Genomic DNA, 16,587 nt, shown 5'->3' on the forward strand with positions numbered 1-16,587 from the left:
TGTCACATTTATGAAAAGGGAAGAAATTCAATCTTTTCAATAAACAAGCTTCAAATAAACTCACAAAGCAGATTACAGAAATTGAAAAATTTTACTGTTTCCAAGACATAGTTTTCATGAAGCTCTGCCTTTACACTAGACATAAATGATACTCAAAATGTGTTACTGTAAAATATTATTGTTATTATAAAATATGAGGGGTTTTAAATGATCATGAGCCTATAAAGAAAAAACAAACTCCTAATCAGGGAAATTCTCCATATAAAGAGACCAACAATGCTTTTTCTTTCTCTGGGAGTAAGTGGTATTACTCAAATCTTTTCTAACTCATACAATCTTTGTGTGCGAGGCAAATCTTAGAGCAAAGCAATAGCCCCTAATTTTCCATGATATTTCATATTTGTGTCTTATAAACATAAGGTAAGCTTCATTAATTCTCTGTTCAAACATTCTGGGCAGAGAATCAAGGAGTAATGCAGATCACCAAATATTTAATTGAATAGCCCAATTTCTCTACCACTGTTGCTCCAAAATACGTTATGTGACAATTAAACATCAACCAATTACAGAATGCATCTTTGGGTCTACTGTTTTGAGGCATGTATCATCTTATAAACAGCACAGGAAACAAAGCAATGATAACCTAACTCACACTGTCATCACTATTGTTGCTTTTCAAATGTCTTTATACCTGGCATCCTTTTTCTGGAATGTCAACTGGTTGTCCAATTTCAACGCTAACAGCTGCTTCTGGTGAAGAGTATCATTAAGTTTCTCCTCCAACTCTTCAATCTACATAAAAAGGGAGTCAATCATACAGTCAATTCTTCAAGCAAATTTCTTTTTTAAAAATTGATCTTTTGGCCAAAAAAAGGAAGCAAAAGAGAGAATAGGAAACTGAAAAAAAATAAAAATGACAGAAATTTTACTTTCATCTTTAGAATTCAGATCTAGCAATTGCTACACGTTTATAAGCTTCAATGACTGCTTGTGAGAAATCATATTTTCAGTCTACTTAAAAATATGAGACTGTATAAACAAAATACTGCTTTTACCCAAGATTACTTAGGGTGTTAAAACACAGATCTCCTTTCAATAGCTCATAATCTTAATAAAAGGGCCCAAGCATGCATTTATAATAAGCTAAAATGCCCCTGTATTTAACAGTTTTTTGTGTCCCTGCTTGTACTGGTATAAAAGGATCTTGGATCATCTGTAGTCACTGAATTTCAAAAAGGAAAAGGAAAAGAGATTATATAGTCACTGAATAATAAAAACTTGTATATAATTCCTAAAATAATTAAGGTGATCCTGGGTTCTTGAAGACTTAGAAAACAAAGGATAGCAGTGTCTGCCAAAACAAAAAAGGCCTCTTCAAGTATGAGTTTAAGAAGGCTATGTCACTGGGTCCTATCAGGATATTAAAAGATCAGCCTTGTCAAGTACAGAAGCTCATCACCAGAAGGCTGATCACTGGTGATGATCTTTTTTGTTTGTTTAGTAAACAACAGAGGTTCCCAAAGTGAGCAATACAAACCCCCTGGAGGGCACAGGAACAAGGGGGTGGAGGGGGTGGGGAATAGCTCCGGGTGCAATTGGGGGGAGTTGAATAAAAATAAGGGAGTAGTGGAAGCATAAGGAAAGAACATAAGAAATTTTGAAAAACTGTTCATACATGTTTTATCTGTTATGTAACAGAGTTAAAGTTGTAGTGATTACATTATTTTCCAAATAAACACACAAAATGCAAGTTAATGATCAAGTAGTGTTCAAGTCTACTAGGAGGTCTTCATAAGCAAATGTTGGCAGGCGAGTGTGTCATTCATGGCTGGGAAGTCCAACATGCATCGGCAGGAATGTGTGTGTGTGATGACTTGTTTACACAATATGATACCATACAGTTACATGACACAATATTGTGTCATCAAAATTTCAATGTAGGAAAAAACCCACAAATTTACAATAAATTATTAAATTTATGAGGTGCTATTTAAAAAAATATTTTAAATTTTTTAAAAATAATGTAAATTTTTTTTAAATCATTAAAGGATAGATTTCCAGAGGGTTTACGTTAAAGTAGATTTCCAGAGGGGTTTGAGAAATTTTTTTTTAAAGGCGGCAGTATTTCAAATAAGTTTGAGAATCTCTGGTTTACATCATTGAAATGGAAGAAGAAGAAAAAAGCATAACATTCCTCAAATCTGGGTTGACTGTTTTCACTTGTCCAGTAATAGCTGAATGTCTAAAATGAGATTAGTAGGTACTAAGAATTACATGAATCTAAGACTGTCTACATTTACTTAATTGATGTTCTTTTTAATCTCAAATTTTTGACCACTGAATCATCAATAAGTTTACACACTCCTAGAAGAACTAAATATCGTCCACATTGATAGTCTCTAGATGTTAATTAAAGGAGAAAATATAAAAAAAGTACTAGCTAAATCTAAGGGTGGCTCTGCAGGTACTCTTGGGACAGATGAGTAAAGGAGTTGTGGCAGGAGTAGTTTTCTCATCACATGGCCAAAGACAACAAATATAATTTCACAGGGCACTTGGTGATCTTCCCTTATAGTGCTTACAGTAAGCATAAGCAAGCAGACTACCACAAAGAAGATAAGTAAAGTTTAAGCACCAACATTTGTTGTAGAATAAGTATGAAAATTCTATGAAGAATTTTATAAGATCTTCCAAATAAACATAAATTTCAATTAACTAACTTCAATACAAAAGTAGGCATAACAAAAACTGTTAGAAAATATAGTTTGTGATCAAGAAGTGAAAGAGGCTAAATGATTATAAGCTTGTTCTGAAATAACATGAATACTTTCTTCAAAAAGAGAGTGGAAGTCATTAGATCCAGGGAGCACTGATACTTTAAAATAGAAAAACAACATGATAATAATTGCATAAGACTGTAGATTTATAACAGAAAGGGAATTTATAGGTCATGCAATTCAATACTCTCACCTGATTCATGAAGAAAATGAATGTCAGGGAAAGGTGACTTATACAATTTCTTTTTTAAAATTTTTATTTAATATTTTATTTTCCCTCAATTACATGTAAAAGCAATTTTTAACCTTTTTTTTAAATTCTGAGTTCCAAACTCCCTTCTAGCTCCCCTCAATGAGAAAGCAAGCAATTTGATATAGGTTATACATGTGCAGTCATGCAAAACATATTTCCATATGGGTCATGTTGTAAAAGAAAAGACAGACAAAAAAAAAGATAAAATAAAATAAAAAAAAAAGCTATGCTTTGCTCTACATTCAGACTCCATCAGTTCTTTCTCTGGAGATGGATATTATTTTTTTATTATAAGGCTACTGGCATTATCTTTGGATCATTGTATTGCTGAAAATAGCTAAGTCATTCACAGTTGATCATTCTACAATAATGCTGTTACTAGGTACAATGTTCTCCTGGTTCTGCTTATTTCCCTTTGCATCAGTGCATCAGTGTCTTTCCAGGGTTTTCTGAGAGCATCCTGCTTATCCTTTCTTATAGTATGATACTATTCCATCACAATCATATACCACAACTTGTTCAGCTATTCCCCAATTGACAGGCATCCCTTCAATTTCCAATTTTTTGCCACCACAAAAAGAGCTGTTATAAATATCTGTTATAAATTTGTTATGAATTTATAATATAAATTTACATTATAATTATAATATATTATACATTATATAACATAATTTTATAATATAAATATTATATTGTGTGAATTATATATAATTATATATTATATAAATTGATATAATAAATTAAATATAATATAAAATATATTATAACTTATAATATAAATATTATATTATAATATAAATTTATAAATTTGTTACAAATTTATAAATAAATAAATGTGTTATAAATTTGTGTTATAAATATTTCCTCTTTGTTTTTTAATTTCTTTGAGGTACAGATCTAGTAGTGGTATTGCTAAGTCAAAGGGTATGCACAGTTTTATAGCCCTTCGGGCATAGTTCTAAATTGCTCTCCAGAATGGGTGAATCAGTTTACAATTCCATCAGTGCATGAGTATCTCAATTTTCCCACATCCCAACACTTGTCGTTTTCTTTCTCCGTCATATTAGCTAATCTGAGAGGTGTGGGGTGGTACCTGTGAGCTGTTTTAATTTGCATTTCTCTAATCAATGGGCAACTAGGTGGCACAGTGAACAAAGTCCTTGGCCTTGGAATCAGGAAGACTCATCCTCATGAGCTCAAATCTGGCCCCAGACACCTCCCAGCTGTATGATCCTAGGCAAGTCACCCAATCCTACCTGCCTCAGCCCCCATCCCCAAAATGAGCTGGAGAAGGAATGGCAAACCACTCAATGCCTCTGTCAAGAAAACCTCAAATGGAGTCACAAAGAATTGGACACAATTGAAAGGGCTTTTTATAGCTTCTTTTGAATCTTGTATATTAAAATCAAATCATCTGTTCAATTCTAGTCTTTTCATCAGGAATGCTTGAAAGTCCTCTATTTAATTGAAAATCCATTTTTTTCCCCTGAAGGATTATATTCAGTTTTGCTGAGTAGGTGATTTTTGGTTGTAATTCTAGGTCCTTTGCCATCCAGATGATCATTTTGTAAGCCCTCTGATTCTTTAATATAGAAGCTGCTAAATTTTATATTATTGTGACTGGCTCCATAATAATCTAATTATTTCTTTCTGACTGCTTGCAATACTTGCTCCTTGACCTGGGAGCTCTGAAATTTGGATACAACATTCCTGGGAGTTTTCATTTTGGGATCTCTTTCAGGAGGTGATTGGTAGATTCTTTCAATCTGTATTTTACCCTCTGATTCTAGAATATCAGGGCAGCTTTCCTTGAAAATTTCTTGAAAGATGATGTCTAGGTTTTTTTTTTCTTTTTGTCATGGCTTTCAGGCAGTTCAATAATTCTTAAATTATCTCTCCTGGATCTATTTTTCAGGTCAGTTATTTTTCCAATGAGCTATTTCACATTTTTTCCCCTATTTTTCCACTCTTTTGATTTTGCTTTATTGTTATTTGATGTCTCATGAAGTTGTGTGCTTCCACTTGCCCAATTCTAATTTTTAAGGAATTATTTTCTTCCATGACCTCTTGTACTTCATTTTCCATTTGGCCAATTCTATTTTGTTTTTTTTTTTTTGGCTAGGCAATGGGGTTAAGTAACTTGCCCAGGGTCACACAGATAGTAAGTGTTATGTGTCTGAGGCCGTATTTGAACTGCAACACCTAGCTGTCCCCCAACTCTATTTTTTAAGGAGTTCTTTTCTCTGGTGATTTTTTTTACCTTTTTTTTTTTTTTTCCATTTGGCCAGTTCTGCTTTCAAAGGAGTTCTTCTCTTCAGTGGATTTTTGTGTCTCTTTACCATTTGGCCTATTCTGTTTTTTTAGGTGTTATTTTTTTCAGTTTTTGTTGTTGTTGTTCCTTCTTTACTAAACTGTTGATTCTTTTTTCATGATTTTCTTGCATCACTGTCATTTCTTTTCCCATTTTTTTCCTCTACCATTCTTATTTGGTTTTGAAAATCTTTTTGGAACTCTCCCAGGAATTCCCTTTGGGCCTGAGACCAATTCACATTTTTCTTTGAGGCTTTAGATATAGCACTTTTGACTTTGTTGTCTTTCTTCTAAGTTTGTGTTTTGATCTCCCCTGTCACCAAAGTAGCTTTTTATGGTAGGTTCTCTTTTTTATTGTTTGCTCATTTTCCCAGCCTATTTTTTTTTTTTACTTTTAAGTCTATGTTAAAGTGAGACTCTGCTCCAAGTTTCAGGGCATTCTTGCTGCTGCTCTCAGAGCTAGTTCTAGGGGTTTGTAAGTTTTCAATTTTTTTTTTTTGTTTTTTGGGGGGTTTTTCAGTGAGGCAATTGGAGTTAAGTGACTTCCCCAGAGTCACACAGCTATTGAGTATCACGTACCTGAGGCCAGATTTGAACTCAGATCCTCCTGACTCCAGGGCCAGTGCGCCAATATCCACTGTGCCACCTAGCTGCCCCAAGTTTTCAGTTCTTTCCAAGTGGTATGATCTAAGAAGGTGTGGTCAGCTCTCCTGGCCTATACTCTGGTCTATAAGCAACCACAAGCACCCTTTCCTGCCCTGGAACTGTGACAAGGGTCCTTGCTCCCCTGTGACCACAAGCTCCAGTGTGCTAGTGCTCTTCCTTGCCCTGGGACTGTGAAGTGGATCTGTGTATGGGCAATGCAAAAGAGTTCTGCATCCACCGCTAACATAGGGACCCCATAAATCTCCTGACCAGTTGTCTGACCCCTCCCCCCCCCCCCTGACTGTCTATGGGCTGAGTGCCCCAGAAGCCAAAGCTCCTGCAGCTGATTCAGTCGCCCCTAAGGCCTGCTGCTCATTTAGTAGGGCATGGCCTGTGCTCCACTCTCATTTTTGCCGACCTTCTAAGTTGTCTTAGGCTGGAAAGTCGTTTCACCCCATCTTTTTGTGGGTTCTGTCACTCCAGAATTTGTTTTGAGGTATTATTTAAAGTTATTTTGAGGGGAATTTGAGAGATCCCTGGGAATTCCCTGCCTTTTCTTTGCCATTTTGGCTCCACCCCCATGACTTGTACAATTTATACAGCTAGTAAGTAGCAGGGCCAAAATCTTAACTCAGTCTCCTGATGCGAAATGTGAAATACAGTGTTCTTTCTACTATAGCACAATGCCTCTTAAGAAGAAATGAATAGAGATGCAGCAGTTATTATGCAACTTTCATTCACTCAGCATGTATTAAAGCACCGTGTTAAGTACTGGGGATACAAATCAAGGCAAGAATAGTTCCTACACTCAAGGAGCTCATATTCCAATAGAAGAGGCAACATACAAATTATCAACATAGAAATAAAAGGAAATCACAGAGGGGAAGGCACTAGCAGCTGAGGGGCAGGGAAAAACCTGGTAAGATTTGAGCTGTCTTGAAAGAAGCCAAGGAAGTTAAGAAGCAGAGGTAAGGAGGAAGAGCATTCTCAGAATGTGGGACAATCAGTTAGTGAAGAAGCACATTAAATATTTACTATGTACCAGGCACTGTCATAAGTGCTGAGGATACAAAGAAAAGGAAACACACGGTTCCTACCTTCAAGGAGTATACATTCTAATGGAGGATAAAACATGTAAACAATTATGTATATGTATGTGTAAGATATATACGGGCTCAGTAGAAGGCACTAGCAGCATGGTAAAGTGAAAGGTTGGTAAAGAAATTCACTGGGAAAGGCCTCCTGCAAGAGCTGAGCTGCATCATGAAGGAAAACAGAGAAATCAGGTGGCAGAGGTGAGGTAGGGGAATACTCCAGGCATTGGGGGTGGGGGGGGCGCAGGAGCAGTCATTGCAAATATACAGTCAGGAGACAGTATTTTGTATGCATGGAACAGCAAGTAGGCCAGTGTCATATTTGAGTGTATGGTAGGAATAAAGTTTAAGATAACTTGAAAGACAGAAAGTGGTCAGGTTGTGAAGAGCCTTCTCGAGGCAAGAGGGTGTCCTCTGAAGTTTACTGAATATGGAAGTGACACGATTAGACCTCCTAGGAAAATCACCACAGTAACTGACAGAGCCTTTCTGGGGCTGGAGAGCAGGGGGGCAGGAATCAAGGCTTGTGGGCTTGACATGGATGAAAATGATTAAAGAAGACTGCAAAACAGCAGTCAGAAAAACAGGAGAAGAACCAGGTGAAAGAAGAGTCACAGAAACTAAGAAATGGACACAGATTGCAAAAAAATCCTTAGAGAGAAAAAAAGAGGTCATTTGAGAGAGCAATTTCAATGGAGTGATAAGAGATGGAGGGGGCATTTAAAAATAAGTGTCTGCTATGTGCCATACCAGGTGCTAAGCACTGGGGATACAAATAGAAGCAAGCAAGACAGTTGCTGCTCCCAAAGAGCTTATATTCTAATGGGAAAAGACAGCACATAAAGGGAATCCAGAAGATGGAATACCAGAGGAATGCCCTTGCAATGGCAGGTGTGGAGATGGCTGGGAAGCAAAACAAAGGCCTGCTTTAGGACAAGATGAGGTGAAAGCTCCCCTATCATAGCCCAGCTTCTCAGGGGCAGAGTACAAGGTTCTGCTGGCACTTGGTAGAGTGCCCAGCATAGACTAGGAACTTAATTAAATGCCTGATTTGTTGACTTGGTGGGAAGGAGGTGAGGATGATGGCTAAAGGGCAGGCAACAGAGTGAAGAGATGGCTGGCAAGGAAGACAGGAGAAGGAGGAAGCTAGACTGTAGAGGGCTTTGTTAAAAATTAAAAGGACAAGGAAAAGGTTAAAAAGACTTTTTATACAAGGTGGTCCGCTAAACTTCAGATGTGGCTTAAATAGGACACAGTAGAACAGAACTATCACCTTCCTTGTCAGTCAATAAACATTAAGTGCTCACCATGTGCCAGATATTGAACTAGCCCTAGACACTATGCTTGTCTTAATGCAGCCCAAGACTTCACTGTCTCCTTGGTTTCCATATCACATTGTTGAACTTCACAGGAAATTAAAACTCCCAGACAATTTTCAGATTAACTACTATCTAGTCCTATCTCCTCCACCATATATTTGTGAAGCCATCTCTTTAATCCTGACTAATGTCCATTGTTGGCTAGCTTTGTGTCATCTGCTAACTTGATAAACTTCTCTATTAGCCCAGGTTTCTAAGGATGGCTCAGCCAGTGTTTTGGTTTTCTCCTCCCTTTTTTCTACATCTGCATGGGAAACCTGAGCCAGGTAATATACAAAAAAGACATGATAACTGTCTTCAAGTACCAGAAGCAGCACGATACAGCAAAATGCTGGATTTGGAGTCAGAAGACATGGGTTCAAATCCTGACACTGTCAATATCTTATCTGTAAAATGAGAGCATTGGACCAGATGGCCTCTAAGTCTACAATCCTATTTGAGGATCCGACACATAGATGAAATATTAAACTTATTGTTTGGTCCTAAGGGGCAAAACTGGGAGAAAAATATAGATAGAAATGAGGAAGTTGAGGTTTGATGTGAGGGAAAATGTCCAAACAATTAAAGCTATCCAGCTGATGATGATCAATGTACTATAGAAAACTTTAAGAGGTTTGGTCTGTCTCTGCAGATTGTAGAACATTATTTTACTCTTCAAAAGATACACTTCCAATTTCTCCGGATGATGAAACAATGTACTAGATCAAGAAACAAAACAAGTTAGAGCTCTACGAAGGTCAACTCTCAGTTACAATTTTATGTTTTCAAAATGCTAAATTAATCTTTTGGAGAGAGAATCCAATTTGGAATCCATCTTAAAGCACGATTTTAGATATGCTTAGGGGCTTCAAACTTGTGAAACATCTCCTTTGAGGCTTCATTTCAACTTCTCCCCTGAAGGTTTCCTTAGTCCATTTTATTTATTCTAATTTCCTTGCTACAATTACAGAATTTCAGAACTTGAAAAGACTTGAGTGGAAATCTAGTCCAAGTTATTTGGGGAGGGGGAAGGGGAAGGGGAAGGGGAGGAATCTCCTCTACAAGATAATGAACAAATGCTCATCTAACTTTTACTTAAAGATCTTCCTCCAGTACGAGGAACTCCTTTCCCCCTAAGGCGATATTTACCTTTTTTTTTTGTTTTGTTTTGGCGAGGCAATGGGGTAAAATGACTTGCCCAGGGTCACACAGCTAGTAAGTGTCAAGTGTCTGAGGCCACATCTGAACTCAGGTCTTCCTGGATCCAGGGCCAGTGCTCTATCCACTGTACCTTCTAGCTGCCCCCGCCCCCACCAATTTGCCTTTTGCCTAGTAATGCACAATACTAGGCCTGGAAACGGGCTCAATTCAGAGTATGAAAGACTTAGAAAGCAAAACAGAAGAGACTGTATTTTACTGCAGAAGGCACTAGATTCTAGAGCTAGAACTCCCAGGGAAGGGAAACAACAACACATGCTTTAGGAAAAGCTGCTCTGGGCAGTTATGTGGATAGATTAGAGAAGGGAGAAACTGGGTGTGCGGAAACTAATTAGGAGGCTATTTCAATAGTCTAGGCAAGATGTGACGATGGCCTCAATGGTGGTGGCCAAGCTGAGGGAAGGAAGATGTTGCAAAGATAAAATCGACAAAACTCGGCAATGGATTAGATCTAAGTAGGGAGGGAAAAGAAGAGTCAAGAACAACTCCAAAGTTGTGAAGGTGGATGACTAGAAGGAGGGAGGTACTCTTAACACAAACAAGAAAGTTAGGAAGAGGGGAGGACACTGGGGCAGGTGGTGGGTGGTCGGGGGGTAAGACATGGTGAATTTAAGATGCCTAAGGAACATCTACCTGCGTAAGAGGAAGTTGGGAATGTCAGACTGTGCTCAGGAGAGAGATGAGGGTTGTGTGTATCTGGGAGTCATGAGTATAGAGAAGGCAGCTAAACTCATGACAACAAATGAAGACATCAGAAACAAGTATATTTAGAAAATGGTAGATTGCCCAATAATGAGTCCTAGGGGATACTGAACATTTGGGGGCAGGATTTCGGCAATAATCCAGCAAAGGAAAATGATAAGAAATGGCCAGATATATAGGAGAGCCAGAAGGAAGCAACATCACAAAAAAGACAGGAAGGAGTGTCAAGAGGGGAGAGTTAACACTGTCAAGTGCTGTCAACTAGTCAAAAGGATGAAAACTTAGAAAAGGTCATAGGATTTGCCAATTAAGATATCATTGAAAACAGTCAACAAGGATTTATTATATACCTACTAGGGGACAGACACTGAGCTAAGCCCTGGAGATACAAAGAAAGGCAAAAAATCAGCCGGGTAGGACAGTGGATAGAGTGCTGGGCCTGGAGTCAGGAAGACTTGAGTTGAAATTCAGCCTTAGATACTTATGAGCTCTGTGACCCAGTACAAGTCACTTAACCTGTTTACCCCCACTTTCCTCATCTGTAAAATGGGGATAATAAAAGCACCTACCTACCAGGATTATTATGAGGATCAAGTGAGATAATAAATGATAAAGCATTTTCACAGAGTGTCTGGCACAGTTAGTACTATATAAATGTAAGCTATCAATATTATAGCTATCAAAAACAGTTCCTACACTGAAGGAGCTCACAGTCTAAGGGGGGAGACAGCATGTAAACAATTAAGTACAAACAAGATATATACAAGATAAATTGGAGATAATCTCAAAGGTAAGGGATCATGAGAGGCTACTTAAGAGATGGTGAGATTTTAGCTGATACTTGAAGGAAGCTTTGGAGGCCAGGAGACAGAGATGTGCAGATGGAGAACTCCAGGCATAGAGGACAGCCAGTGAAAATGTCCAGAGTTGGGAAATGGAGTGTCATGTGCAAGGAACAAGAAGGAGGCAAGCATGACTAGATTATAAAGTTGGGGGGGGGGAGGAGTATTATGTAAGAAGACTGGAAAGGGCCAGGTTATGAAGGGCTTTGAATACTAAACTGAGGATTTTATACATGAAGGGGAGAAGGTGGTAGTTAGGGAGCTACTAGAGTTTACTGAATGAGGGAATGACATAGTCACACCTGAGATTTAGGAAGATCAATCCAATAGCTAGGTGGATGTTGGAGCGAAACTTGAGGCAGAGAAACCAAATCGGCTTCGGGGTTCAGGTGTGAGGTGATAGGGGTCTGAACCAAGGTGATGGTAGTGTTAGAGGAGAGAAGGGGGCTTATAAAAGAGTTGTTATGAAGGTAAAATTGACAGGACTTGGCAACACACTGGATGTGGAGAGGGAGTGAGGCATTGAGGATGATACTGGATATGGAGGGTAAAAGGGCATGAGGCAGCAAGGATGACACCTACGTTGGGTAGTCTGGGTGATTGGAGGATGGCGCTACCCTTGGTAACAATAGGAAACTTAGTAAGAGGGACAGCTTTGGGGTAGGAAGATAATTAGTTTTGGACATGTTGAGTTGAATATTTCTATGGGATATCCAGGTTGAGAGTTGTGTAGACAGCCTTATGGAAAACTTAAATAATAGCAGTCATACAGAAAAAAAGGAAATGAAAAAGACAAAGAAACAGCCAGAACATTTCAAGAATATAGATTCACAAATGACAAAGGAAACAATATTAAGAGAAGACTGGAAAACAGGATCAAAAGCTACGGACAGATCAGGTAGGAAAACAACTGAGGAAAAAAAATCCACTGGATTTGACAATGAGAGGAGTCACTGATTATATTTGCAAGAATAGTTTCAACAGACTAAGGCTACCAAAGCTGTTTTGCAACGGATTAAGGAACAAGTGGGTAATGTGGAAGTGGAAAGGGAAGAAGAAATACTATTCAAGAACTCTGAGGATGAAAGAAAAATAGCTAAGGAGAGTTAACAATTCAAGAGAAGTCTGCTTTTAAATGGAAAAAAACCAACTATGTTTGTAGTGGTGAAAAAGGAACAAGTAGAAAGGGTAACACGAGTTGGAAGAAAAGGGATAACTGATTCCATTCCCAGGAGAATGGAAGGAAGAAGCTACAACAACCTCCTAAAGAACAGGTTTAGGAGGTACCCTTGGCAAAGAGGAGAGTCATCTTTTCCCATGAAACAAAAGGGGAAAGGCAAGAAGATAATACAAAAAGGTGTGGAGGATGGGAATCCAGGAGGATCTGAGCCTTCTCAATAAAGAAGTATTGTTATCTACCAAATATGAGGCAGGGGAGAAGATGAGACCAGAAGAGACCTATAAACATCTCAATTGCAGGGAACGTGCTTTATTCATTTTTAAAATCCCTCATTGTGTCTTGAAACAACAGGCACAGGGGCAGCTAGGTGGTGCAGTGGATAGAGCACTGAAGTCAGGAGGACCTGAATTCAAATTAGACTTCAGACAAATAATACTCACTAGCTGTGTGACTCTGGGCAAGTCACTTAACCCCAATTGCCTCACCCCTCCCCCCCAAAAAATAAATAGAAATAATAGGCACAAACCAGGTTAGGAACAGAAACTATGGGCTAATAAGAATAAAAGAATTACTGAGCAATTGTGAAAGCACAACTGAGGTCAAATAAAATGAATTTATACTGGAACAAATCAGAAGAAGCCTGAAAGTGGAAGAAAGAAAAGGTAAGGCTTGCCTATAAATAGGTTTACCTGGATGGGAACTCCCAGAAGGTCAAAGGAAGTAAGAGATTCAAATGGGATGAGTGCACAGACACAGTGGCTACCTAGGGAGACAGCACTGAGTCTAGAGAAAAGTGAAATTAGAAATGTGATAGATTAAAGCAGGGATTCTTAACTTGGGGTCCATGGATAGATTTCAAGGGGATCTACTAATTCAATTTTTTTTTGATAACTATTACACTATAACTAATTTACTAATCTTGTGCATTTCATTTTATGCATTTATAAACATTACTCTGAGGTATCCATAGGCTTCACTAGTATGTCAAAGGGGTTTATGACACAAAAAAAGGTTAAGAACCCTCTAGACTAGACAATCAAATTCAGTAGGAGTGAAGAAATAAAAGTATTAGAAGAGTATAATGTGCTCACTAAGAAAAATTTTGTAGAGTTCAGTATCCTGGAAGATGTGAAATTTTGGTTGATGGCAGGGCTGATGGTGACCACATCAGTGGATGAAAGTGGAGTGAAGGCAGTGGTCACTCTAAGTCAGGAAAGTTGCCACTGCTCCACATATTTCTGGAAGTCTGTGAAGACTGTAGCTTATTCTTTTAAAAGTCTAGAGTTGTGGATAACTTTTGCACTTTGTAGATATATATGATTTTTTGGAACACTCAAGTTGGCTTAGAAACCAATTTCAACAGACAAGCTAGATGACCACGTGTCCCTGAACCAAAACAAAACCAACACCTGACTACAAAGCAATGAGTTTGAGTTCATCATGTGACCTGTCAATTGACTTTAAAAAGATACCAAAATGGAGTTCCAGAAATATTTTAAGCATTAGAATATTACTTGAATAAGTATATACAGTCCAAAGTACTTTGGAAGGACATGCTCTAGTAGGTTGGTGACCATCCACCCATATGTACATAGCCACTACCACTCTAGATCAGCCTATCACCTCCTGCTTGGACTACTGCAATAGCTCCTAATTGGTCTCCATGCCCCACTCTAATATATTACGTTACCTACTTACCATCCGCCCCCAACTCAATAAATTACAGTGGCTCTGTAAATCTCTAGGATCAATCAATCAATCAATAAGCATTTATTAAGTGCCTATTGTGTGTGTGTGCTAGGTGCAGGGGATACAATTCAATGAATGAAACAGTCACTATCGACAAGGAGCTTACATTCTTATAAGAAAGACAATTATATATACAAGTATATACAGAATAAATATAAAGAGAATAAATACAAATAAGTACAAAGTATTCAAGTAAAGATAGTTTGAGAGAAAGGGCACTAGCAGTTGAGGCAAAGTTATTAACCATTAACTCCTATACAGAATTTTAAAATCTTCATAGCCTAACCAGGGGTGGGGAACCCGTGGCCTCGAGGCCACATGTGGCTCTCTAGGTCCTAAAGTGTGGCCCTTTGACTGAATCCAAACTTTGCAGAACAGTTTGAGGACCTAGAGGGCCACATGTGGCCTGGAGGCCACAGGTTCCCTACTCCAGCCTCTATATATCTTTCCAGCTTCATTAATGAGGAATATACATTACTATCAACCATGAATTCCAAGATCTAGTCAAACTAGCTTTTTAAATTTTCTCTTATTTTCCCATCTGCATGCTTCACACTGTCCCCATTACCTGGAAGGTACTCCCTTCTTACCTCTGCATGCCCCACACTGTCCCCATTACCTGGAAGGTACTCCCTTCTTACCTCAGCCTCTTGGAATTCCTAATTCCTCTAAGATTCAGGTAAAAAAACACCTTGAACAAGTTTTTCCTGATCTCCCCATCTGTCACTGCCTTCCACACCAAAACATGTATTATATGTGTGTGTGTGTTTACAAGTGCCCATTGCCTTTTCTTTTCAAATGCAAGTTTCTTAACTGTTTCATTGTTGTCTTTTTACTCTTGTGCGGGACATAATTTTGCCAGCACATAATAGGTGATTAATAAATGTTTGTTGATTGATTGGTGTTTGTTTACAAATCAGTTTCATCATTTTAGAGACATACCAAGTACAGGTTCCCACTGCACCAGCTATACCAGCTCTAATCCTAAATTCCAATCTTTTCTGTTTCCTTTAATCACTCAACCTAATAAAAAAAAAATTCTCTCAAACTGTTCTTTTACTTTGGAGAACTACAATTTAACTATATCATCAAACACATGCATATGAAAAGTAAGATTCACAAATTTCTCTTACTTTTGTAAGATAGTCCACTTTCATGTTGTCAATAATTAGGTTTTTCTGGGAGAGCTCTATTTTAAGCAACTGGATGTTATGAAGCAGTTCTTTTCTTTCAATAAGCTGCCTTGTGATTACGGTTTTCCCCTCTCTTTCTTCTGATGAGGAAATGTCATCTGTAGGCACTGTAGTTTCTAAGCTAATATCTTCAGATTCTAGAGAACTAGAGATGTTGACTCTTTTTAATTCTCTAGGAATTTTTCGTGACATCTTTGCTGCTACTGACGGATTTTCCTTTGCAACTTTTCAAATACCCTGCAGACAAAAAAAATTAAGATTCAATTTAAATCTACCCCCAAACATAAACACATATGTACAGTACATAATGGATAAGATATTAAATTTCTCCTTAAGATAAATTAACTACAGGACACCTCTAAGCTATTGTTTGGCAAATTACTACTACGATTAAGCAGTAAATTGGTTTGCAAAATACAAATCAATAATTTTGGCATGGTTTCCTTTTGTGACAGTAATGGTTGTGTGTGTGTGTGTGTGTGTGTGTGTGTGTGTGTGTGAGTACACTTCTACAGATAACCTATGCTCACTGAGGACATTTTTTTCTTTGTTTCCCCAGTATTTAGCATAATTCTAGGTACTGAACTAGTATTTAATAAATGAATGTTGATTGGCAGATTGGTATTCTTTCTGAAACATCAAGCTTGCATCAATCATATTGGAGTGGTCTTAGACATACAGCCACCAGGTTAATTTTTCTAAGTCAAAAATTTATCACATTACTCAACTCAAAAATCTTCAATGGCTGCCCACTATTCACAAAATAAATTTGAATTCCTTAGCCTGGAGTTTAAGTAAAAGACAATTCAGTCCCAGGCTAACTTTTCCATTCCTTTCTCTCCCAACTTCAAAATAAAAGTATCTCTACTACATCAATTAGCTCATCTCTCTTAGATTCTTGTCCTTGTAACTTTGCTGACACTTCCCTTTTCCTACCTGCCTATCCACAGCTTGTTCATTCTATAAAGTGGTATTCAAATCTCACCTCCAAATTTTCTCCAACACCTCGGATAGGAATGCTCTTTCCCTTCCCATCTCCTTAATCTGAACCTTTTCATTTATCTGCATCAGTTATTGGCACTGACTTTTGTGTGTATGTGTACACACCCAGACACATCAGTGGTGTGACCTTAAGCTGATCTTTTCAAACACAGTATCTATATTTAGTTGCACATGATACTATATATAGAGAGGGCTATATATGAATGTACATCTCTATATACAAAGATATAGCTATATCTTTGATATATATCCAGCTATATATGC

At 37.9% G+C, this 16,587-nt stretch overlaps 1 protein-coding gene across 2 annotated transcripts in view; it reads right to left on the reverse strand.

Moving 5' to 3' along the window:
* Positions 1-16,587, reverse strand: part of PIBF1 (progesterone immunomodulatory binding factor 1) — a 298,482-nt gene that overhangs the window by 281,114 nt on the left and 781 nt on the right. For both annotated transcript variants that reach the window (XM_027844511.1, XM_027844510.1), the window contains exons 2-3: positions 15,262-15,558; positions 692-792 (exon numbers count right to left, since the gene is read on the reverse strand). In XM_027844511.1, the coding sequence (XP_027700312.1) occupies positions 692-792; positions 15,262-15,513 (353 nt within the window). In that variant the 5' untranslated portion in view covers positions 15,514-15,558. The remainder of the gene's footprint in view (positions 1-691; positions 793-15,261; positions 15,559-16,587) is intronic.

Source organism: Vombatus ursinus, unplaced genomic scaffold (assembly GCF_900497805.2).
Source record: "Vombatus ursinus unplaced genomic scaffold, bare-nosed wombat genome assembly UNPS02014942.1, whole genome shotgun sequence".
NCBI classification, from domain to species: domain Eukaryota; kingdom Metazoa; phylum Chordata; class Mammalia; order Diprotodontia; family Vombatidae; genus Vombatus; species Vombatus ursinus.